Raw genomic sequence first — 22,778 nt, forward strand, 5'->3', positions numbered from 1 at the left:
GGGCGTTACCCAGTTAATTTCCTCGGCCCAACTGTGACTGACTTCGATGATCAGGACCTACGGATTTGATATTGATGAGATGGAATGAACTGACCAAGTTCTGATCCACGAATCTATTAGCAGGCGTAAGCTCCTTGATATACCAGATGTAGACGCGTTCTAGATTGCCAACCTATTTAGGATGTCTTTTATATAGAATTGTACTTTGCAGGAATTGTAGAACGGGGGCATCGGAATCGTTGGTCCGCAGCAACCACTAGTATACGGAGATATATATCGGCAAACCCAACACTCCGGCAGGTCAACCCAGCAGGAGATTCTCAGCGCTGTTGCTAATGACCTACCCCTAAAACCATACTACTATGTATAGTAAGACTCACTAAAACCCGTAGAGCTCAGGCTACTCCGTACACAGCAGATAAGGATATCTTCAAGCTCCACCACCCGACATCATCACTGACGTCATCCCATCCCAGCTTCTTAAACCTCCCTCAACCCCCACAACACCCATACCATCTACATTCCACTATTCATACTGCTGAATCGAGCGCAACCTCAAACAGATACTCCCGAACTACCACAATGCAAACCCGTCGTCAAGCTGCCCAAGCTGCTCAAGCCGCCCAACCCCCCAAACAAGCAGCCTACAACGAATCCTCCAACCCCGTCGACCATACTCCCTACGAGCAGCGCACTCCCCAGCACCAGACCCGCCAACACGGCGATCCCATCTCATCCGTTACCCGCGGGGCGAACTCCCGTCCCTCGAATGATGAAGCCCTCCATCGACTGAACGCCAAACACGAACAGGAGCAGCGTACCATGCAGAACGCCTCGGACGTGGACACCGAGTACGGCGTGGAGCAGCAGCCCGCGGAAGGGGATATCGCGCACGCGGTAGAGTCCAAGTCCGCGGACGCTCGGGCAAGAGCGCAGGCCGGAGCTCATGCGGGCCCCGTCGGGAGTGCGATGGGACCCGGAGATCCTGGGTACGAGAAGGGTGAGGCAGCAGACCTGAACCAGAAGAGGGAGGCCCATGATCGGATGCTAGGGGATCGGGTAGGGCAGAGCCCGGCGGAACCGGATGGGGAGACGGTGGAGAGAGAGGCCCTGAGGGAGAGGAAGTTGAGGCAGGATCGGGAGTTGGATGTGCAGGGGGCTGTAAGCGAAGGCTCGGGGGGCCCTGTTGTTGGGCGATAACTGCACGCGTGTGTAGTACTTTTTATAAATAAGTGACGGAATGCATTATATTGATGAATCTCATGTGGTCATAATGGAGAATTCGGACCAGAGTAATGGGTATCAAGTATCGACCATGGTGACAGTCAGAATCGGTCAACCATCGGCATCGTCGCCCTCTCCAATAGACACCTTCTTCAATGACAGATCCTGTTTCAGATCGTGGATTCGCTTGGCCAGTTTGCCCTTCAGGATTGCATTCTGCATCTTCTCCCACTTAGCAGTCTCTGCGCGAATCAGTGCCTCCAATTCAGCAATTTCCTCCCGTTGCTGCTGCATCTGCCGCTGCTGCTCCAGCTGCTCATCATCCAGCTCGTCTTCCGGCTCGTCGCCATCGTCGGACCCGTCACTCTCATCACCCGATGTATCCGGCGCCGGCGTAGATGGTTTCGTGGCCATGGGGGTGCCGGCTTGGTAAACCCCAGCCTCGGATGGTGGCTCACCTCCGGGCACCGCCGCGGCTCTCGGCTCGCCCTCGTCGCCAGCAGCCAAGGCAGCCTCCATCTCGGCAGCAAGAGCATCCTCGAAGTCATCAAAGAGACCAGCGTCTTCCATGCCTTCATCCATCTCACCTTCTGCATCTTGCTCATCGTCATATTCATCATCATAGTCGTATTCGCCGCTCTGGACCAGACCCTCCGCCCGATTCAACGATGCACTGTCAACGAGCTCATAACGAGGAGGCGCCAGGGAGGCCTCATCCTGTGCGATTAAATCCTCTACGGCTTTCTCAACCTGCTCGATGGTCCGCGTGCTGATCCGTTCCCGGAATCGCCGCTTCCGCACCCATCGTAGCGGCGGCGTGAGACCGTGTGGATATTGTAGCGTCTTGTCATCCGGGTGCAAGATGTCGGCAGGAAGCGGGTAGTCCATTGCTTCTTGTTCGTTGGCGACGGATCCGAGGACCAGGAGCATCTGGCAGATATCCGCCGACTTGTACCAGCCACGCCGATCCCAACTCTTCATACCCTCAATGATACACGGCAAGTCCACGAGTGCTGCGGCGTATTGGCGGTCGCGGACCCTGAAGATGGCGCGGCGGCCCTCCCGGGTGAGTGGTTTGAAAGAGAACTCCGACCGATCGAATCGACGTTCGCGGATGGCGCGTTGTAGAAGGTCGCAATCGGGCCCGTCCGGCATGCGCAGAATGAACTGTTCTTCGATGGAGGGATCGATTTCCGTGTCGGAGGCTTCCGAGTCATAGCCTACGCCCACCGGTCGGTTGGGGACCAGCCCTTTGTTCTTGATGCGAAGCGACTGAACACCAGGCTTCTTCGACGGGTTTAACTTCAGGCGTTTAGGCCCCGATTGTTGGCTGGTTGAGAGGGGGACGGACGGTTCCGGCAAGACGGGTCCCTCTGCCGGACGCTTCTTGGAGATCTTCTTCTTCTTTGGCTTGCCATCGTCAGGATGCGCGTCGGGAGCTGGTCTGCGGGCGATCTTCAGTGTGAGTTTGCGGTGAGGCGCCTCTGTTGACGGAGGAGGCGCGGGAGGCTGGCTCTGAGACGATTCCTCGGGCGCCTTTTTTTTGCCAAAAGTAAGCTTGAGGGATGGACGAGGCGCATCAGACATGGCAACAAGAGGAAGTCACCAGGCTAGACGTGTTGAGTGTAGATAACCAGGAGGAAAGATAGAGTGAGGCGGTGGGTGGTGATGGAAGTGTTGCAGTTGCAGGGAGACGGCGAGAAGCAGAAGAAAGGCGGAACACCGCATCCATTCAGCGATTGGATCCCTCTTCGCTTCTATTCATCCACCAACACTCAACCACAACAATAGCCACAGGCTCCTCGTCCAATCTATTCTTATCTATATACGGCTGGCCTTCGAGCTGAAAAGCTCTTCCTCGTCGCTTCTGCCGGTTTTCACATCTGTCACTCCCATTCCAACATGTCCGGCTCCAATCTCCACAACGCTCTTCTCCGCCCGCCCATCATCCAGATCCTGCGCGCAGCAGGTTTCCATGCAACGCGGCCCTCCGTTCTGGACACCCTCGCAGACCTCACCGCTCGATACATCATGATCCTCGCTTCGTCCACAACCGCTCACGCTGCAAACGCTCACCCGCACGACCCTGTTCCAGTCCTCGAAGACATCTATCAAGCCCTGCAAGACGCAGGCGCACTCCGGCCCCAGCTGCGCGAATGGGAGGAAGAATGGCAAGGGGAAGAGGATATGCGTGGACTGGAAGGGTTTCTGTCGTGGTTCACGGGCCCAGCGAATCGGGAGATTCGACGAATCGCCGGGTTCGTACCTAGCGAAGGCGACATGGTTGATGCGGACGCGCTTGAAAAAGAGGACTTTCTCACAGCGCTAAAGAAGAAACACAGCAAAACCGGCGAGGAGTCCCGATATGCGGGAACTGTGCTTGGAAAGAGCGCCGACGAGCATCCGGTCGTCATCGAGGGCGGTGCGCCCACGCTTCACGATTGGGGCTCTCAAATGCGCTCGCGGGCGCCATACATGGGAGACAGCGACTCATCCGGGGTTAGTAGTGCGCCGAGCAATCTGTCCGATGGCGAGGGAATGGATGTGTGATGGGCCAACGATTGAGGCTTCCAAGCGAGACCTCCCACAGCAAACAATAGCGCCATTGGCTTTGAAGTCTACGAGGCAAGTCGCAGACTTATATACGAACGAACTGCCTGCATCAATGCCACGCCGAGTCTGGCACCGGGACAGCTGGCGGGCCAGCTTGATGGCAAGGCTGTATCGACACCGGCTCCGATACCAGCATATTGACATGCCACAGAATTGGTCGGCATATTTTAGGACAGTCAGGACAGGATGGATTCCCGGGATCACCGTCAGAACACGGTACGACGCCTTGGAATTGTCCGAAGAAGACCACGAGACGAGAGACCGGGACCGAAGGCATCTTGCGGGGCGAATCCTTGTATCTACAACCAGCAGCGTATAAAGCAATGAGTTAATCCGAGGCCAGTAGGCCTGAGTTTACCCGATGTGCTCATAGCTTCGTAGGTAGAATCCAGGCCTGATTCTTGGCTGCCGCGGAGATCTTCCTCCGCTCCAGCTCGAGCTCTCCTCCACCACCCCTTCTTCAACCTCTTACTGACCACCACCATCATCACCATGGTCTACGCCTTTCCCCTCCCGTCGACCTCTCATCTTTCTTTTCAAACTTTCCTCACCTCCAGCACGCACCCTTCCCTCCCTCAGGCCGCTACCACCGCCCGTCATGCCCTCCGACAAGCTCTCAAAACACACAAGCGGCTACCCCGCGGTCCGCAACAAGACGCCCACCTGCAGACTCTCTTGACCACCGTCACCAGCTACCTGCCCTACCTTCTCGCCCTCTCGCATAGCCTCAGCTCCGACCCATCCCCATCCACAATCACCGAAGAAATCGAAATCACCCTCCGCACCGAGATCACATCGTCCTGGCGCCCAACCCTCACCAACCCCACCACTCTCTCCCTGAAACAGCGTCCCTCTGCCACCCGCGTCAATGGCCAAGGCCTCGACTTTGAAATCGCCTTCGTCCTGTCCACTCTCAGCTACGTACTCAACGCCATCGCCCGCATCGGCGTCACCCGCACGCTCTACGCATCCACAACCCCGACCCCGGAGCAGCGCACCGCCGCCATCCAGACCGCTACCAAACACCTCCTCCAAGCCAGCGCCGTGCACTCGCTGCTCGCCTCCTCCCCTACATTCGCCACCGTATCCCGTTTCTTTGCTAATGGAAATGGAACTTCCTCCCTTCCGGACCTCGACCCCGCCACGCAAGCGGCCCTCTCCTGTCTTGCGCTCGCCGAGGCAACGCTCCTCGCAGTGCTGAAAGATGATTCCTACGTCGCGGCCTGTATTCAGGCACGCAACCCCAATGACAAGGACTGGATGGTCCGAGCGCCGGAGATCCCCAAAGTCCGGGCGCACCTGTTCGCCCGGTTGTGTATCCGGGCTGCGGAGTATGCGGAGCAGGCTGCCGCGGGGCTAGGGTCTGTACGCTCAGAGGGCAGGATGGGTATTGATGAGGATTTACTGGGATATACGCGGGTGCTGGGACGGGTTGCGCGGGCGCGTGCGTGTCGGTTCTTCGGGGTGGACGCAGAACTGTCCGGGAAGATTGGGGAGGGCATTGCATGGCTGCGGGCGGCCAAGGGGGCGCTGGGGGTGAGAGGGGCTGGATCTGGGGGAGAGGCGAAGGAGAATACCAAGGGTCGGGGGCTGTCGAGGTTGAAGCAGGGGTGGATGGAGCGGCGAGAGGAGAAACGGATGGAGAAGGATGCGGGGAGTCGGGACCGCACGGAGAAGGGCGCGCTAGGGCCGGGAGACAATGCTGGCCGGGAGGAGGAGAGTCGCGTGATTGAGATGTTGGAGACGAAGTGGGTGCGAATGAATGACACGGTTGGTGGTTTGCCTAATATATTTCAAGATGGGATGCTGACCAGGACAGATCAATACTCAGTTGATTCCGCCCTCGGCGGACCTGCTTGCGAACTTGCCCTCGGGCCGAGATATCCATGCGCCGCCGGCACCGTATAAGATGTCGGCGCTGGACGAGGAGCAGCTGGTGCGCATGCGTGCGCCGCCGCCGGAGGATGACTTTGGGCCGGGCAGTGAGGATGACAGTGAGGAAGAGGGCAGTGTGGCGCGCGTGTCTACTCCAGCGACGGTTCCTGAACGGAGTGAGAGTGCATACTACTGATCCTGCTGTCTTGGAAGACCGGACAACTAGGTGGCCAATACAGCCATTTGCCTGCTTAAAAATAATCAGATGCCTACTCCGTACACCCGTCTACCATAGCCTGAACTTCTCCTAAACCTACACATGCCTTCTCCACCCACTCCCACCCTCTCTTCCTCACCCCATCCTTAAACCTCCCACCCCCATCCCCTAACCCAAAGACACAAAAGTAAAAAGAACCAATTGCATACCAGCTAAAACACACTATCCGGGCATAGAGCATGCCAGCCTCTAAAACCGCATCCGAGCGACACAGAGGGAAAAAAGAAACCACAATGCATATATTGTATATCACATAAGAACCATTCCACCTAAACCTCACCTCACCATTCCACCCCAGATCGATAGAGGGAGAGTTCACTCCTTCTTCTCAAAATAATTCTTCTCCTGGAACAAATAACCCTTAATCTTGCGCTCATTCAACAATTCGAAGTATTTTTCTATACCCCAAAACCAATCGTTAGCATATTTCTCCAAGCTTATAAAATGAAACCCCCATTCCTCCCCCACAAGAAAACATAAACCAAAAGATACCAATAACAATATCAACAGCAACAGCAACAGCAACAGCAAAAGGCATCAAGGAATGAACATACCCCTCAAAACCCCACACTTCTCCAAATGATTCACCCCCTCACGAGCATAACACTTGCCCAATTCCTCGCCCACCAGACGAGACATCATGCTGCGGACCCATTGTTCGCGGATAATGGCGTCCCGGGCGTTGTGCACCGCAACGTTGTCGTCGAAGTCCACCCCGTCGTAGGTCGGCGCCACGGTGGGCTTTTTGGCGAGGAAGGAGGCGGATTCAGGGGTGGGCATTTTCGATATATCTTTTTTTTTGGTGGCGTGTGGGGAGGGGGAAGAGGAGGATTAGAATGAGGGGGAGAGGTGAGTGTCTGGAGAGTAGTATCAAGTGGTGATGATCAAGTTCGATTCCGGAGGTCGGGTCGAGGGTGCAATTGGGGAGTTGTGATTGGTCGGTGGGTGGGCGGTCGGGGTTCGGGGGTCGGGAGGGACACTGTGTGCTGGGCTGGGTTGGGTCACGTGGTGGGTATCGGTCTCGACGAAGTACGAGGGTATACTCTTGACACTACTGAGTACAGTGTGAAAAGGATTGATAATAAATGAATACGTAACGGTATCATCATATACGCCAAACGCCTTGCCAAGCACATCATCCAATGCAGCATCAAATCACCCATCATACGCCAGTCGTTAGATATCCGACCAATCATAGTCTGCCGCAGACAGGACAAACATAAAAGCACCAAGGGATTCCAGCTATTCAACCGGCTGCTCCTCCGGGAAAAATCTCTCGTATATCCCATTCAGCTTATCCTTCAGTCGCTCCCACCAGCTCCGGTTCAGCTGATTGCTGGTCTCGCGATACTGGTACATCTCGCCCCAGCAGTCACGCCCAAACTGGCACCCAGCCATGTTGACCACAAAGTCCCGCTCCTCCTCCTGGTAGTGGATAGTCGGGTCATTCTCGTCCCCACAGGCGCCCTGCGGAAACGAGTTGATGTACCGCTGCGGGAGGAAGGCCACTTGGTTGCGAACCCACGGTTGCGTCGCGTACAGGTACTCCAACGCATCCTGCTCCTTGTGCTCCCACTCCATATGCTTCTGCTCGTACATGACCGGGTCCCACCACGAATCCAGCAGGCGATCCGACCACAGCGAGCGTCGGATGAAGAACGAACCGAGGTTGAAGCCACCGCAGTCCTGCGACAAGAGCAGGTGCACGGAGGACACATCGCCGTCGCCGTTCGGTGAGCGAGACACCTCGTCGAGATAGTCATCGGTCGGAGGATGGCTGATGTTCAGCGGATTGTAGGCATTGATGTCGCGGTAGATGATCTCGTCCAGGCGATTGAACAGATGCTCCTGCAGGGAGTAGGAGTATTCCATGATCCAGGTATTGAGGTCCAGCCACCAAAACCTGCAACTGTCAGCAGCACTCAGGGATCTGTACGACGGTGAACATACCATTCAGCTTCAGGATGCTTCCGCATCGCTTCCCGGATCAGATCCACCTTCTCCCAACTTTCGCGCCATTCATGCGAATACCGCTTCTTGGCCAACATGTTGACCACCTCCACCTCATAGCCCCATTGCTCGGCGTAGTGGTTCTTGTTCCACACACTATTACGCTCGATCGCCCACTCGCGCGCGCCCTTCCACTCCATCACCCCGCCTTCAATATTTGATTCCAGTATGATGACGAACTTGCGCCCGCCGCCGAGCGGGGACCGTCGGTAGTTCTTCATGATCGCTGCAACGAGTCAGCCATATGCCATGTGGCTTTATAGACCAGGGCATACTTACAGGCCCCAAAAAACAGATACCCCAGCAAGCAAAAGATCAGCATCACCAGTAAGCGCGATCTTCTCCGCCGCAGCAACGTTCTGCCAAACCCCAAGCGCCAACCCGCAGCCGGAGCTTGTCGCCCCCGGCCAAATTCATCCTTATCGACATAGCCATTCGGCGACCCCGAGCCTAGGCGAAACCGCGGCAGTGTGGCGGAGAGCTGGCGCCTCGACCGCGAGAAGAATCCGCTGTTCCGGGTCGAGAAGGACGGGTAGCCTCGCACCTCGTCGCTCTTGGCTTTGGCGGCGGCCCAAGAAATCCCGCTGGCGCCGAGGGGATTGGGGGTCAGGAAGCCGCTGTGAGGCGTGGAGGCGCCGCTGCCGGGAGTGAGGCCCGGACTGGACCATCCTGCACCCGCGGGGTGGGGAGACGGTGATCGCGACAAGGACATGGGCGGGGGAGTCGGGACAGGGATGTCGGCAGGAAGGGCGATGACGGGCGAGCACGACGGCCCGCAGAGAAGCCACAGGCGGGCGCGATTGGGGAGTTCGCGCTCGGCAGAGGGTCGGAGTGGAGGGAGTATCACGGCGACGTCGCCGATGATGTCTTTCTTTGAAACGGCGCCCGGAACGTGGGAAACGAGAAGGCTGCAGCTGAGAAAGAGGGAGGAAGAGATCCGGGGCGATCGTGTAGGAGATATGTTAGTGAAGTAACAGATCGCTCATGAACCAGAAAATTAAGACACCTAGAAATTAAAGTAAAATTACTGCGGTTCAGGAGGCACCAGCTCGAAACGACGGAAGAGGAATAGCAGCTCGTCTTCCATTGATAAAAAAACTGGATCGATCCAGGAACAGTTGCTCCTCCGCGAACGGGTCTGCCCGTTTGCGTCCACTGCTCTCTTTCACCTTCCCAAGGGCGCGCTAGGGGCCCCAGTCTTTAGAAGCCCTCGCAGAAGAATGGAAGGATCCAAGGGTCGGTCGTCGTGAGGCCGCCAGGCGATACGACGCTGTTCTCAGTCCGCTTGCCAGTCATGCCCCGAACCCTGGTCATCCTGTCATGGCTCTCAGGATGACTCTCCAATGACCCTGCCTCCAGGATGGAAAAAGGCGCAAAACATCCGCCGAGGGCGCATCATTCGTTGGTGGTGGGGAGGAAGGAGATTAGACTGCAAAGAGCAGATTAATTTAATTAAATCCTCGGAGCAGCCCCGCCCCCTCGCTTGACTGCTGGACATCCTCCTGGGCCGCCGAAGGTGAAACGAACGGTTGGAGGCCTGCTCGTCCGACGTTACACCCGGGGCCACGCTGTCTCGACACGATTGTCTCACCTCAGCTAACATCTGATGCAACAAAGAGAGCTGGTGGTGAGATGCGTTCGTTCATTGTTTCCGGCTCGGAGACCGGAGCAGATGGAGTGGTGAGAGTTAGTGCGACCTGGAGTTTCACTCCCGATCCACCGCCAGACCCACGTTGCTGCTTAGCGCCAGGGTCACATGTCGGCTTATCGGCGGTGTCTACGGAGTATGGAAGATTCTCTACGCGTCGGGGATGGGGGCAAGAATACATGGGAGCAAGTTGTTGATTCGAGGCCAGATCAAGTCCTCGCCAGCCGCTTTCGGCATCACGAATCGAACCGTGGGCTGGTCTGGCACTACAATACCTCACCCAAGCTCAATAATAGCAACTATCGGCCAAGCTGATCACTCTGTGCATTACCGCGACCCAACTGTTGCTGGTCGAGCATCTGCCTGAAAAGCGATCCATATTGTCCGAGAAGTACCCCGGGCGTGTCACACTCAACGACCCTACCTTGATCAATCACAGCTACTTGATCGTAATCCACCAGGGTATGCACCCGGTGGGCAATCGCGATGATCGTACAGTTAGCAAACTCGGTGCGAATCACCTCCTGCATTAGGAGGTCTGTCTCGTCATCCACGCGGCTGGTCACCTCATCCAGAAGCAGGATCTTTCGTTTCATCACAATAGCCCGCGCCAGGCAGATCAGCTGTCGCTGGCCAGCTGACAGGGGGAGCTCATCGACCTTGACGTCCAAACCCCCGCAGCTCATGACGTGCTCGTATAACTGCACCTTGCCAAGAGCGTACCGGACCTGGTCATCTTCAACAGGGGTGAACCCGGTAATGTTGTCGCGGACGGTGCCCCGGAACAAAACCGGTTCCTGCGGTATCACGGTAACTCGATCGCGGATAAGGTCTCGGGGGCATGATTGTAAACTCACGTTATCAACGGTAATATCACCGCTTTGAATTTCGACTAGACGGAGGAGGGCAATGAGGAGAGAGCTTTTGCCACTGCCAGTGCGTCCACACACCCCTAGCTTGGTCCCACCAGAGATGGTCAGGGATACCTGACGGAGGACGGGCTCCAAAGCCAAATCGTAGCCTATACAGGCGTTCTGGAAGACGATACGTCCTTCTAACGGCCAGTCAGCACAAGGAACCAGGTTTTCTCCCGGAAGATCCTCCGTAGGGACCTTCTCGAAATTTCGGATGCGGGTCACCGCGCCAATACTGGTCTCCATCGAAGTCCAGAAATTGATCAGCTCCGACAACTGCTGATTGAACGTGATCAAGGAGATTAGCGAAACACCTATCGGACCAATTCCGGGGATGAACACGGCGAATATGACCAGCAAAACCGCAACCCCTGCAACAAACAGATCCAGAACAAGAAGAAGCCACCGTTGAATGACAAAAAGTACATAATAAGGCCGTTGGGATCTCTCCAGCAGTTCCAGGTGTTCTTTTTGGAAGCTGTTTTGCCAACCGAATGCGCGAATAGTGACAAGGCCAGTAAGTGTCTCCGTGAACTGGGTGTACAAAGGCGACTTGCTTTCCAGGTCCAAGTGGCGGAGCTGCCGCGATGTGCGGAGATAGAATTTTTGGATCCAATATATGATGAAGACTGCAAGGGGAATCAAGACTGCCATGTATTTGGCTCCAACGGAGATGAAGACCGCACTCATCACACATTGCGCGAAATTGTTGGATGTCTTGAGAAAGTCAGCCGGTAGGGATCGGTCAATCAAGGTCATGTCTTGACTGAAACGATTGAGGGTGACACCACTGTCGGTGGATGTGAGCCAGTGCAGGGGCGCTTTCTTCACCTTATCTACCAGGTAATCGTGAAGCCGGTTTGAGGATGTGGGCACAATCCGACAGAAGACGAGCCACATGCACGAAGCCCACAGCGCAGCCCCAAGAGCGGCCAGCACTGCATAGACGCTGATGTACCGGGCGAGGTGGCCAAACGGGGTTTGTGCATTTGCTTCTGCCCACCACTGGACCCAGAGATCTATACATTTTCGTCAGTGAGACCAATTCAATAAAGGGCGGCCATACCTACTGGGGAATTGCGAGCAGAAGACCCCAATAACCAAGGCTATGAAATAGAGCAGCATCTGCCGGGGTCCAGCAGCTCGTAGGTAATACGCATAGATGCTTAAGTCTCCGAGTTTCCTATCCATCTCCTCATCACTCTGAGACGATGTGCCCAAGGCCATTTGGCTATTTGACACTGTTCCTCGGGGTTCGTCAGCTAATGGTTGGCTGGATGTTGCCTCTAGGCGATTCCAAAGTTGAAGCTTTCGGGCAGGTCCTTGCTCCGAGATCTTCCCATTTCGGAGCACGACAACATGATCAGCAAATGCAAGAACTTTTTGATCATGTGTTGCCAAGATGGCAGTAGTCCCCTGCTGGCGCAAGATGCCCTGCGCTCCAAACACGCGTGTAAAAACTTGCTCTGATGTCTTAGCATCCAGGGCGCTCAGAACATCATCGAAAACAGCCAGCTGTTTCCGTGCATAGATCGCACGGGCAAGAGCGATCCTTTGGCGCTGCCCACCACTGATTGCCATGCCATTGCTGCCGATGACCGTAAGATCTTTCTGAGAAAGGCTTTCAATGTCTTGGTCCAGAGCGGTCGAACGGAGCACCGTGCGGTACCATTCTTCATTGTAAGGGAAGGGCTGGCAGATGTTATCACGAATCGACCTGTTTCGAATCCAGGTTTTCGTGTTGCAGAAGGCTATGTCATAGACTTTGGTGTGAATAAAGCCCTTCAAGCAGGGGATCTCTCCGAGGATTGCATGTAGTAGTGTACTCTTTCCTGAACCGGTAGGCCCAGTAACCATGATGAGTGACGAAGAGGGACATCTTAGATCGATATTCGATAGTGTGGCCGCCGAATTACGGTCCCACCCAAAATCAGCCTGGGAAATCTGCACCAACTCGGTTTCGGACGCAAAAAAGCGAGATATCCGCCCTCTACTGCGGATAACTGACGGTTGTAGCTCCAACGACACGCTGCCGTCAGCGCCCGCATCAGTTGTGCTTGTATCACCCGAAACATATTCATGAGACACGACTCGATCATCAAGCTTGGAATTCGCCAAAAGGTAGGCCTGGATCCTTTGGAAGCACTCTAATGCCCCAGTAGCTCTTGGCCCAGAATAGACCAGGTTCGACAAGGGGCTACTCAATAGAGAGATAATTGAAAGGGACATCATGGTCTGGGCCACTGTTAATGGATTGCGCCCTGTATGGAGTGCAATGCCGGTGTATAGGCTGAGGGTGAGGACAGGGCTCAGGCTTGTTGTTGTACCCGCTGGAGCAAATTAGCTTTATACCCAGGTTTGCACATTTGTGGCTTACCTAGTAGATTCATCTTCACCATCAAATGTCGGAATTTTGATTGTCGGTTCAACTCGTTGACGCGGAATTGCTGCAACATGGACGAAATTCGACCATGAAGACCAAGCATCTTGATGGTCGTACATGTATCAAGATAACTCGACGCAAACGCGACCCTTTCCCGAACAGCCTGCATCCATATCTTTTGCCTCCCCGGAGCCGACTTTGATATCAGATGCGTGAAGTAGAAGACCGCCAGGGTAAGGACCGCGGGAATTGCAGCGGCCCAGGCAACCTCGCGCTGCAGAAGAAATAATGCGATAGCCACTGATATCGGACTTGCCCAGAATTCGTGCATATTTTGGATCCCTGATGCAATATTATCGATATCATTGCTCATCAAAGTCAGCGCAGCCAAGTCGCTGTACTCGTCAAACTTCAGCTCAAGTGTTTTGTCATAGATCATGGATACAAGAGCACCTCGTATCTGGGTGATGAGGCGGAATGTATGATGTTCGTAGAGACAGTTGAAGACCTGCGTGCTTGTCAGACTTGTACGAAGTATAGGAGGAAATCCGAAGAGCGTTCAAACATACTGCTTTCAACCCAAATACTAAAACAAACGCACCAATCAGGCCATAGCCATCGTTGCTATTGGGATCAACTTCCCCAACGTAATTGGTCAGGTTTGTTATCAAGAATGGCTGGGCAAAGTTCAACCCAATCATTGCGAGCCTCGACAAAAACGAATTAATGATAGAAGCTTTGAATGTAAGAAGGGTACAATATGCCAGAGCAGTTTTTCCGGTTTTGAGAGCTGGTTTGAAGGTTAGAAGGATGTCAAGCTTAAGATGATCAGCAACTTACTAGAAGCCCATTGTGCCGAGAAGCTCTGATGGAGTACATTTGCCGACAGAGCCTGATCCAGGTACGGTAGCTCATCCACCGATAACCTTTCCTTGAAGCCGAGGAAAAGCAAAGGATTGATCCACCAGAAGAAGGCGCGGCTATACAAACCACGGACTTCTTCGTCGCCATACCGTGTTCTCTTATCGATGAAGTGTGCTTGCTTTGACCGCGACTCTAGAATAAACCAGACAACCTTTACAGCGATACTGGCCGTATAGATCGCGGCAAGAAGAGTATAGGAGGCTAGCCATAAGCTCCTTGCACGGACAGTATCGAAAAGGATTGACAATGACAAGGAGAGATTGAGCAAAAAGGATGGCTGGATCGAATAGAGGTGTTCCAAGTGTGACAGAAACAAGAGAGCAATGGAACTAAAGAAGGACAAAGCTGCAGCCGCCAGGGATGTTTGTGTTCGTGGTGCATGAGGGAGGAGCCAGATAACTAGCAGAGAGAGCTGACATGTTCCCAGAACCTGAGCAACAATCTAAGAAAGAGTTAGAACGAGCCAAGCACCGTCTTTGAAGTGAAAACATACCAGCTTGGCCCAGTGTACTGGACTTTGGAAGACCTTGGGGCTGCGCTTTCGCCATAGTTGCTTGTAGCGAAATGGAAGCGCCAGGAGCAGCAGCGCTGAGGGAGCAATTGAGAGGAAGCATTCCTCGAAGAGCAAGGTCAAGTCAAAGCCGCCTCGACAATGATTCACTTGCGGTCCAAATCAATCGTCTCCACAGGCATGAATATTCTCCATTTGGACCCACGATGTGCTAGATTCACCGAGATAGCTAATGAAGGTCAAAGGCAGTTGGGGGATGACTGGAAGTTGTAGTGGTTGGGAATCGGACAGAGGGGCTGTGGCCGGTAGGTGCCTAGTATTTAGCTGGTGGTCTGCCCAACAGCCTTGCACCATTTCCCCAGCAATCAGACGGCAGCGATAAGGTACATGGCGAAGACCCCTGTCACCCATGCCTAGGTGGGTTAGTAGTGAGAGTAGAATGCTATCGTTCATTGGTAGCTAGAAATCAAGCTGAGCGTACACCTAACATGACCGACAAATGGTCTTTTCTTCCCTCTCCTTCCCGCCCTATCCTACCCAGCCCATTATTTATATGCACAAGGCGCCAAAATCAAGCCCAAACCGCCCCAAGATTTCCACCCAAGAGGCCTACAAAAGCCCTACCTATACATTGACACAAACAACTCCAGATTCAAGCCGAGGGATCGGCCAAGCCCATCATATGCTTACACAGCAGCGCTACTTCTTCCCACCAGTGACCTTCCGCGCAGGCAGTCGGTTTATGGTCGCCTCCTTGGGCATCAGGACTTTGCGCACAGTGAAGCCTTTTTCCTCCTCGGGACGCGGGCGCGCACTGTCCCCGTGGTAGAATTCGCAGGCGAACTTCAGAAACTTATGGCGGTGCTGGTAAACCGTAATGACATCGCCAGTGTACAGCTTCCCGAAATGGAAGCCCTCACGCCCATTGTCACCGTCCGGCCCTCGTCGGAGCTCAGTGCCGTTAACCCAGATACACTTGCGAGTTTTGGTGGAGAGAATCGCCATCACACCGGGGACAGTCATCCACTCCTGTCCGGCAGCGATCTTCGTCTCAATCGCAGGGGCCCAAAAGGTGACTTCCAAGGCATATGCAGGGATCCGTGTGTCCATTGGCTCAGGATAGCATATGGTCGCTTGGGGCCCGCGACCCCAGGATGTCATACGCGTTTCCAGCGGGATGGTGAGGTCAAAGATGGACCCCGGAAGAGTGGTCAACCTGCCTAGGAGGGGACGTGTCTTGCTGGGCTGGGAAAATACTCGAGGGTTGGTATCCGGACTCGGGTCTGGTGCGGGCTCCGCAGGAAGTTGGTTGTCGCCCCGTTGAAGTAGATCTGGAAGCTGCTCTCCAGTTTTGGCATCGATAGTGTTTGCCAATTCAATGTCAAAAATCTCTCCGTAGTCAGCTTCGGACTCAGCCCGGCCGTGGTTAGACTTCTCGATTGGCTTTTCGGTTGTCTCGGTTGTCTTCTCGACTCCATCCTCATCTGCCTTCTCCGCTGTCTTTTCTATCATTTCTGGGCTCGAGCGCTCACTGGCCGTATCGGGTACGGGCAGCTCGATCCGCCGGCTGAATTTGCAAGGCTTAAGGGTTGCATCATCGACAGAGGTATGCTTTGGTGCCTCTGGGGCTTGCTTATCTGGGACTTGCGCAGCCATGCTAGTTTGCGGTCCCGGCGCCTCGATGTGATGGGGAGGAATGTTGTTCGATGTGCCAGGGTGCCACGAGTCCATGTTCAGCTGCCCAACAAGTTTCTCAGCTCCCATTAAGCTAGGTGCAGATCCGGCGACGGGGTTTTCCGGGAGGGAGAGGACGGAATTTAGGCTGTTGCCGTCGCTAATGTTCGACTCACCAGTGGAAGAAACGAAGTCATGGATGCTAAAGTCGTCACCCTCAAATGCATCGACATTCTCACCCAACGCATGTGAACTTCGAAGAACCGATGGCGTGATCTCCCCGAAAAGTCGTTTTGGAGTTGACTGAGAAATAGGCTGCACGACCTGGAAACTGTCGATACTTGGCAACGATGGATAACGGATATCTGCTGGGGGGTAATCAAGCTTAATTTTCTTGGATTGAGCCGCTTCATTGTCCTCCTCGACGGCTACCTCCGCTGCCGGCTTATCATTGAGCGAAAGTTGAGAAGCGTCAAGCTCGTCCTCTAGATCTTCGCCTATATCAGAAAGATCATCTGCAAGGTTCAACATGACGTCCTCGTCCTCATACTCGTCAATGTCCGCAACTCCAGCAATCCATGGATGTTTAAAGCATTCGCGTTCGCTCGGTCGAGACGTGGGGTCACGATTCAGCAGCCGAGCCACCAAGTCTATTCCATCCTCAGAAACACCTGCTTTGCGAAGTTCCCCATAATCGGCATCCTCGGTCATGATGATTCTCAGCATTTGGGTTCCCCTATCATCTCCTCGTGGAGCGAATGGAGGGACCCCTGCAAGGAGATGAAACAGAACCGCTCCAAGTGACCACATGTCAACGGATTGATCATAAGGGGACGTTTTGGGCGGCCTGATGGTCAGTAAAATCTCGGGGCAATAGGATCGTAGAATAAACTTACGGATCACCCAGCCTGCGGCGTTTCCGAACTTCACCGCGCCGATAGGTGTCATATTCAGGGTAGACTTCAGGAGCGCAATAGAGGAGAGTGCCACAAAAGGTCCTGAGAAATGTCTCTTCCTGGGCCACCTTGGAAAGGCCAAAGTCGGACAATTTCACCCTCAGAGGATCAAGGGATGCGATCAGGATATTGTCCGGTTTGATATCGCGATGCGTGATTTTGCGTTTGTGGAGATAGTGAAGTGCATGCAAGATCTGCCGCGCCATAGGCCTAACCATATCCTCCCGAATCTTGCCATGGGACTGCAGGTATGTGGACAACTCTCCGCCCGGGACGTACTCCATGATGATGTAAATCCATCTGTCGTGCTCGTGGTGGTCGACATACTGGACAATGTTGGGCTGAAAGGCATGCGTGGTTAATCGTGACGTAACTTTAGCAGATGCAGCATCACTTACGTGTTTCAGATCCTTCATGATCTTCATTTCATTATCGACCTTCTTGTCAAGTATCCCATTCTTCATAAAGCGGCGCTTGTCAAGTTCCTTAGCTGCGTAAACAGCGCCATGTTGTTTCGTGGCAAGTTTGTAGACCGTTGCAAAAGCTCCTTTGCCTATCTGACCGGTCACGTTATATATCAATCCGCCAGACCAGTGCATGCCGTATGTGTTGGGCGACGCCATTTGCAGAGCAGGTGCAGGAGTTGCACGAGCTCTGGCCCGGACGGCGCCTGCTCGCTGGGCCTCAATCCTCTCGAAGTAGTGAAGGACGTTTTCCGTGTACTGCATGACAAAGCCTTCCCGGGACGGAAGGCGCACGATGAATCTGACTTCCTCCGAGCCGAGGACTTCACCATTCGGTACCTGGATCACGGAGCCGTTGACTAGCATGCGACTTTTCTCTTTTTGACTTTTGCGAAGACGACAGTTGTCTACGATCGTTCCATTGGTGGAGGTATCTTCGAGCATTATTATCCCATCCTGCGTGAGATAGATGCGGAAGTGCGTGTTCGAGATACGTTTCGAATTAGCATCGGCAATGAGAAGATCACAGCGAGCTCTGTTTCGTCCAAAGCAAAACCCCGTGCCTGCTTCATACACATTCGATGACAGTCTAAGGGCGAAGTCCAAGGCTGCAGTATCTGAACATTCATATTCCAACGCCTCCCTTTGTAGGATGTGCTGCGGGCGATGGCGAGCGGTTGCAGCTACCGCGTCATGAGCTGCAGGTGAATTGGGGTGTAAGATACAAATGATATCCGTCATATCATCATCGTGGAGACCGGAGTTGTTGTAGCCCATGCGGCGAGGGTCTGTGCATGGCTGGGTGGACTCCTGCGTCGCCTCCATTTGCACGGATTATAGTGGCTGCGGGGCCGGGCAGGAATAACGGTGATGCTTTTGAGAACAATAACAGCAGGCAGGAGATAGAAAAAATAGACAAAAAGAAAGCAAGCTATTTGACAACAACGAGACGGTAGGGTATATGTCCTGAGTTCGATTCTAAAAATGGGAATAGGATTTCGCGTGACCAAAGCGGTGATCAACAGGCCTCCATATCACTGTCCTAGCTGGATATAAGTCTTGACATGGAGATTTTCGTGATGCGTGAATGCTACCTGTAGCAATGCAAGAAGGAGTAGCCTTACCTGGCGAGCAACCAAACGGCAGCCCGCACTGTGTCCCGGCAATCTCGGCGCACACTCCTAACCCCACCCAGTGTATCCAAACCTCTTCGTATGCGATCAAAACCAAGTGCGGCGAATTGAGGCGCCGACCTTTGGCTTTTATAGAATGGACCCGGCCAACGACAGATAGATGGGTGGATAGATGGGTGGGAAGATCGGTCTTAGAAGTATCCTAGCTCCAACCTTGACAGCCAACCAAATCGCGACCTGAGAAGCTCAAGAATTTTGTTGTATTGGACCATTGAAGCAAGGAGCGAGAGGGGAAAATGTCGAGGGGTTGCTTTGCAAAGGAGCTATGCCTAGTATTTCTAAGGCAGGTCGGTGGTAATTAGTCAAGGATGCCCATGTAACTATCGACAGTGCATAGGGAAACGGAAGATCAAGCTCACACAGTTCGCAAAATCCCCACCAGCTCTTTATCGCGGAACCCGTGACTTCGGGTGCAATGGACTCAGCTTCAGGGGTGGACCCGGGGATGGGGACGAGGCAAGAGGACGCCCGGCAGGAGTTGTCTGAGAAACATGCAGCAAGGCTGGGTGCTAAACCGCCGCTCTTTATTTTGAAGTCGCGCGGAGCCCCAGGCACCAATAAGGCAGCACCCCTGCCGAGCCTGCGCCAATGGGGATGCGCCTTGCCTGGCCGGGCGGGAACCACCGCATCTATGAATCCGTGGATCGTCAATTCAGATCAAGACTATCAAGACCTAATCCTACTGCTAATCTCTATCGACTGCCATACGGTTTACTGCTATCCGTGCTACGCTGGTGTGCCCCACTCATAGCGATCTCGAAGACCTGGCCCAATCGGGAAAGGGACTCGTCGGATACCTCTGCGATGAAGTTAGATCCCATTCAGGTCCACTGACTGAGCAAATCAAGTACTTACGGTAGTGGACAACGATGCGATTACCCAGCAATTTCAAGCCCTTCTCCTGTCCGATTTCGGCCAAATCATTAGGTCCCAGTCCGGACGACTCGATATCCAACCACACCATGTTGGTCTCTACAGGATGCGATAGCTTGCCTCCACGGCTAGTCCACATCTCGGCAACCTTCTTTGCCTTCCTATGCGATCCGATAAGCTTCCCTTGCTGTCCATGAGGGTCCGGTCCGAATGTTTCCTCGACTGCGACGCGAGCGGCCGCAGAGATGACTCCAGCTTGACGTACACCCCCACCGATGGATTTGCGAAACCACCGGGCCTTCTTGATGAACTCGTTCGAGCCAACAATTATACTGCCAATGGGGGCGCCGAGGCCCTTCGAGAAGCATAGACTCACACTGTCAAACAAAGTAGTAAATTCCGGCAAGCTGCCGGCCCCGGACACCACTGCTTCCCAAAGCCTGGCACCATCCAGGTGAACCTTGATGCTGTTTTGATGCGCCCACTCAGTAATGCGCCGAGCTTCAGCAAGAGGCATAACCAACCCGTCCAACGTGTTCTCAAGACTAATGAGCTTCGTCGGACAATAGTGGATGTTATCACTGAGTACCGCATGTTTCTGGACATCTTCCAGGGTAAGATGGACACCATTCTTCGGAATGATAGGCATTACCGTTGCGCCTGTAAGGGAGCTTACCCCACCGGCCTCGTAGCAGATAATATGAGAACGATGGTCGCACAAGACAGAATAAGGAGGCTCCTTCAAATGCGTGCGAATGGCAACTTGGTTACCCATTGTACCCGACATGACCAAGAGGGCCTTCTCATGTTGAGTGCGTTCTGCCACGTAGGCCTCGAGATCGTTGGTCACTGGATCCTCGCCAAATACATCATCGAGAAGAGTAGTCTGGCAGATAGCTTCGAGCATTGCCGGAGTGGGTTTGGTCATCGTATCACCTTATGTGGCCCCGATTCTCAGCATAGCGCACGCCATTATGGCAGCATTCTTGGGGTGAGTCATACTCACTTCTCAGGTCAAATTCAGCTGCACCAGCACCCTGCCACGTACTGGGCCTGCTGCTTCCACTCGAAGCTGTTGATACGCTAGCCATGGCGATTCTGAAAGCGACCCTTGGGATGGGGAAAGAGGACTTCAATGAAAACAAGGAACGGAGAGAAGAGCGAGCCAAAGATCCCATGGAGCCTCAAGACTGGGATGTTAATTGCAGGAAACGTGGCTAGGGGAAGCAGGAAGCAGGAAGCAGCACGACCGGAGCGCCGTCGGGCTAGGATTGGATGGGATAATTTAACGGGCATGCGGGGTTATGCGCTGGATGGCATTCCGAACAAGGGAAATGTGACTAATGGGATACGAGATACCGAAGATACCGAAGTAAGATAACAGGTCCGGCTGTGCGTGGCTTTTGGATCAAAACCTGTGGCTCTTTGCACTTCGCACAGACTATACCGAGTTCATCTTAGTTCCATCGACGCATGAATCGTTATCGTTACTAGAAACAAGAGCATATAAGGGGGTTGGCCTGCATCTCTGAATAATGGCTTCCAATATTTTACAAAAATACATTGATTATCTAGTGCAGCGAGATACCTCAGTACAGTAACATATTAGTTATACGCCGAGATCCCTTAATGCCTACTCTCCTAGAGTCTTTCGAATCCACTCATCCTGTTGTAGTTCTTTAGCAGAGCTTCGCTTGGCCGGTTCCCACTGCAGCATTTTCCGTACGAGGCGTAAAAACCCGGCCTTATCCTCTCCCTCAAGGGTGGTTGATCTCTGCTCAAGCGGAACCGGCTTCCCTATCAGAGATTTTGCGCAGAAGTCACCTATAAAACCAGGCATCGTGAGTAGATTATCACAGAATAAGATCGTCGGCTTACCCTCATTCGAGAAGAACTTATGGCTTAGCTTCCCTCGGCCAAGAAGACTAGGTGGGGGAGGACCAAGTAGTCTTATTATCTCAGCAAGATGAGCTCGGCTTCGATAAGCTTGATATCCTGGGTCGTGTCCGGTAAATAAGGACTCGCCCTCAAAGATATTCCAAATCTATATGGCTTTCAGCAATTTGACAAGAGTGACAGAGTAACATCAGGTTTCTTATCTTACCATGCATCCCACGTTCCAAATATCAACACTGCAGGTCCATGGGACTTCCAGTATCACCTCCGGCGCTCGATAGATATTAGGTTGAATATCTTCCAAGTGCTCGATCCCGCCGGGCATGGCCGAGCCAAAGTCACATAGTACCAGGGCACCCCACTCCCTGGGTTTTCTGAGGTCCTGGGAAATATAGATGACTCTTCCGTCTACCTCCTTCCTTGGACAAGGGGTTTGAAGTTCATTTTCTATAAAGTCATCGAAGACCGAATCGTCCGCGATACCAAATATGATGTTATCAACTTTGATATCTGTCAAGTTTTATGCGTAAGCCAAAAGTCCGTCGGTAGATGGTAGCAAAATACGAAGTCAGAGTGTATACCCGCATGTATGATCTGGCATTCTGTATGCAGGTAGTCTAGCGCTAAAAACAGGCGCTTCAGTATGAATGCTAGGACTGGTGGAGGTAGCCTCCGCACTGGGTTACGGTGTAGAAAGGCCAATACACTCTCCCATAGTGGAGGATGCACTAAGCATCGATGTTTATCTTGGAGGCTGACCCCATCAATATCAAATGAATCAAGTAATGATCTAACAGCACTGCGACCTGGATGGCTTGTTGAGCCCTTTTCGATGCGCTGGTACATCTGGAGCTCATCATCCAATTGCTGTCCCATAGATGTAGACGTGATAAAGATCTTGAGAGTAACATAGCGACGGTAGCTATTGTCTCAATGGGTGAGTCGGCTGGACCAAGATCAGGTTTGGTGTATGGTCCTTACTCCAGATCACGCGCAAGCCATACAGTCGAGCTAGCTCCAAACCCCAATTTGCCTACAATCTGATACTGGCTTTTGATAACTTCCCCTATTCGGGCAGGATAATACCGAGACGCAACATAACCTGGCATAGTCTCTTCTTCAATTTTCTGAGTTACTGGTATTCGCGCATAGCTCGGATTGGAGAAGTCAAGGGGCTTCCATGTTCGTCCAAGCCGCCGGGGGAAAGAGCGGAGAAGTGATGACAGCATGAATGATGCAACAAGAAGATAGAGTAATCATGTATAGCTCTTGAAAAGGAACAGAAGGATACAGAGTACATCGAATGGCACACTCACAACCAGGCTCCCTCAATTGATCATATG

The 22,778-nt window shown here is 53.5% G+C and overlaps 10 protein-coding genes across 10 annotated transcripts; 3 read left to right on the forward strand and 7 right to left on the reverse strand.

Annotated features, from left to right (window-relative positions):
* The first annotated feature begins 502 nt into the window (after positions 1-502).
* On the forward strand, positions 503-1,262 carry BO80DRAFT_421875 (uncharacterized protein). Its single transcript, XM_025718706.1, has one exon. The coding sequence runs from the start codon at positions 583-585 to the stop codon at positions 1,198-1,200; it is 618 nt and encodes a 205-aa protein (XP_025578934.1). The 5' UTR covers positions 503-582; the 3' UTR covers positions 1,201-1,262.
* A 73-nt stretch (positions 1,263-1,335) lies between these two features.
* Positions 1,336-2,811, reverse strand: BO80DRAFT_346710 (transcription initiation factor TFIID subunit 7 family protein; the record flags this gene model as incomplete). The annotated part of the gene is made up of 2 exons (XM_025715384.1): positions 1,336-1,682; positions 1,782-2,811. The coding sequence occupies 2 exons, from the start codon at positions 2,809-2,811 to the stop codon at positions 1,336-1,338; spliced, it is 1,377 nt and encodes a 458-aa protein (XP_025578935.1).
* A 121-nt stretch (positions 2,812-2,932) lies between these two features.
* Positions 2,933-3,830, forward strand: BO80DRAFT_204502 (Bromodomain associated domain protein). Its single transcript, XM_025714241.1, has one exon. It carries the CDS (start codon positions 3,127-3,129, stop codon positions 3,772-3,774), a length of 648 nt encoding a protein of 215 aa, XP_025578936.1. The 5' UTR covers positions 2,933-3,126; the 3' UTR covers positions 3,775-3,830.
* Positions 3,831-4,329: 499 nt separating this feature from the next.
* On the forward strand, positions 4,330-5,908 carry BO80DRAFT_452158 (pH-signaling protein PalC; the record flags this gene model as incomplete). Its single annotated transcript, XM_025721937.1, has 2 exons — positions 4,330-5,607; positions 5,657-5,908. 2 exons carry the CDS (start codon positions 4,330-4,332, stop codon positions 5,906-5,908), a joined length of 1,530 nt encoding a protein of 509 aa, XP_025578937.1.
* A 228-nt stretch (positions 5,909-6,136) lies between these two features.
* BO80DRAFT_398948 (putative NADH-ubiquinone oxidoreductase 12 kda subunit) lies at positions 6,137-6,790 on the reverse strand. The gene is made up of 2 exons (XM_025717451.1): positions 6,544-6,790; positions 6,137-6,387 (listed from the first exon to the last, which is right to left on the reverse strand). Exons 1-2 carry the CDS (start codon positions 6,767-6,769, stop codon positions 6,305-6,307), a joined length of 309 nt encoding a protein of 102 aa, XP_025578938.1. The 5' UTR covers positions 6,770-6,790; the 3' UTR covers positions 6,137-6,304.
* Positions 6,791-7,200: 410 nt separating this feature from the next.
* Positions 7,201-9,124, reverse strand: BO80DRAFT_204590 (putative alpha-1,6-mannosyltransferase subunit). The gene is made up of 3 exons (XM_025714242.1): positions 8,279-9,124; positions 7,940-8,225; positions 7,201-7,892 (listed from the first exon to the last, which is right to left on the reverse strand). Exons 1-3 carry the CDS (start codon positions 8,709-8,711, stop codon positions 7,232-7,234), a joined length of 1,380 nt encoding a protein of 459 aa, XP_025578939.1. The 5' UTR covers positions 8,712-9,124; the 3' UTR covers positions 7,201-7,231.
* Positions 9,125-9,591: 467 nt separating this feature from the next.
* BO80DRAFT_452161 (multidrug resistance protein MDR) lies at positions 9,592-14,790 on the reverse strand (the record flags this gene model as incomplete). Its single annotated transcript, XM_025721938.1, has 8 exons — positions 9,592-9,902; positions 9,979-11,580; positions 11,632-12,891; positions 12,939-13,452; positions 13,514-13,734; positions 13,785-14,310; positions 14,362-14,528; positions 14,601-14,790. 8 exons carry the CDS (start codon positions 14,788-14,790, stop codon positions 9,592-9,594), a joined length of 4,791 nt encoding a protein of 1,596 aa, XP_025578940.1.
* Positions 14,791-15,078: 288 nt separating this feature from the next.
* BO80DRAFT_452162 (serine/threonine-protein kinase) lies at positions 15,079-18,298 on the reverse strand (the record flags this gene model as incomplete). Its single annotated transcript, XM_025721939.1, has 3 exons — positions 15,079-16,900; positions 16,950-17,350; positions 17,408-18,298. 3 exons carry the CDS (start codon positions 18,296-18,298, stop codon positions 15,079-15,081), a joined length of 3,114 nt encoding a protein of 1,037 aa, XP_025578941.1.
* A 919-nt stretch (positions 18,299-19,217) lies between these two features.
* On the reverse strand, positions 19,218-20,857 carry BO80DRAFT_421879 (threonine aldolase GLY1). The gene is made up of 3 exons (XM_025718707.1): positions 20,546-20,857; positions 19,522-20,475; positions 19,218-19,465 (listed from the first exon to the last, which is right to left on the reverse strand). The coding sequence occupies exons 1-3, from the start codon at positions 20,628-20,630 to the stop codon at positions 19,359-19,361; spliced, it is 1,146 nt and encodes a 381-aa protein (XP_025578942.1). The 5' UTR covers positions 20,631-20,857; the 3' UTR covers positions 19,218-19,358.
* A 315-nt stretch (positions 20,858-21,172) lies between these two features.
* On the reverse strand, positions 21,173-22,758 carry BO80DRAFT_398960 (kinase-like protein; the record flags this gene model as incomplete). The annotated part of the gene is made up of 5 exons (XM_025717452.1): positions 22,417-22,758; positions 22,017-22,357; positions 21,644-21,945; positions 21,418-21,583; positions 21,173-21,363 (listed from the first exon to the last, which is right to left on the reverse strand). The coding sequence occupies exons 1-5, from the start codon at positions 22,662-22,664 to the stop codon at positions 21,173-21,175; spliced, it is 1,248 nt and encodes a 415-aa protein (XP_025578943.1). The 5' UTR covers positions 22,665-22,758.
* Positions 22,759-22,778: the final 20 nt, after the last annotated feature.

Source organism: Aspergillus ibericus (genome assembly GCF_003184845.1).
Source record: "Aspergillus ibericus CBS 121593 unplaced genomic scaffold BO80scaffold_5, whole genome shotgun sequence".
NCBI classification, from domain to species: Eukaryota; Fungi; Ascomycota; class Eurotiomycetes; order Eurotiales; family Aspergillaceae; genus Aspergillus; species Aspergillus ibericus.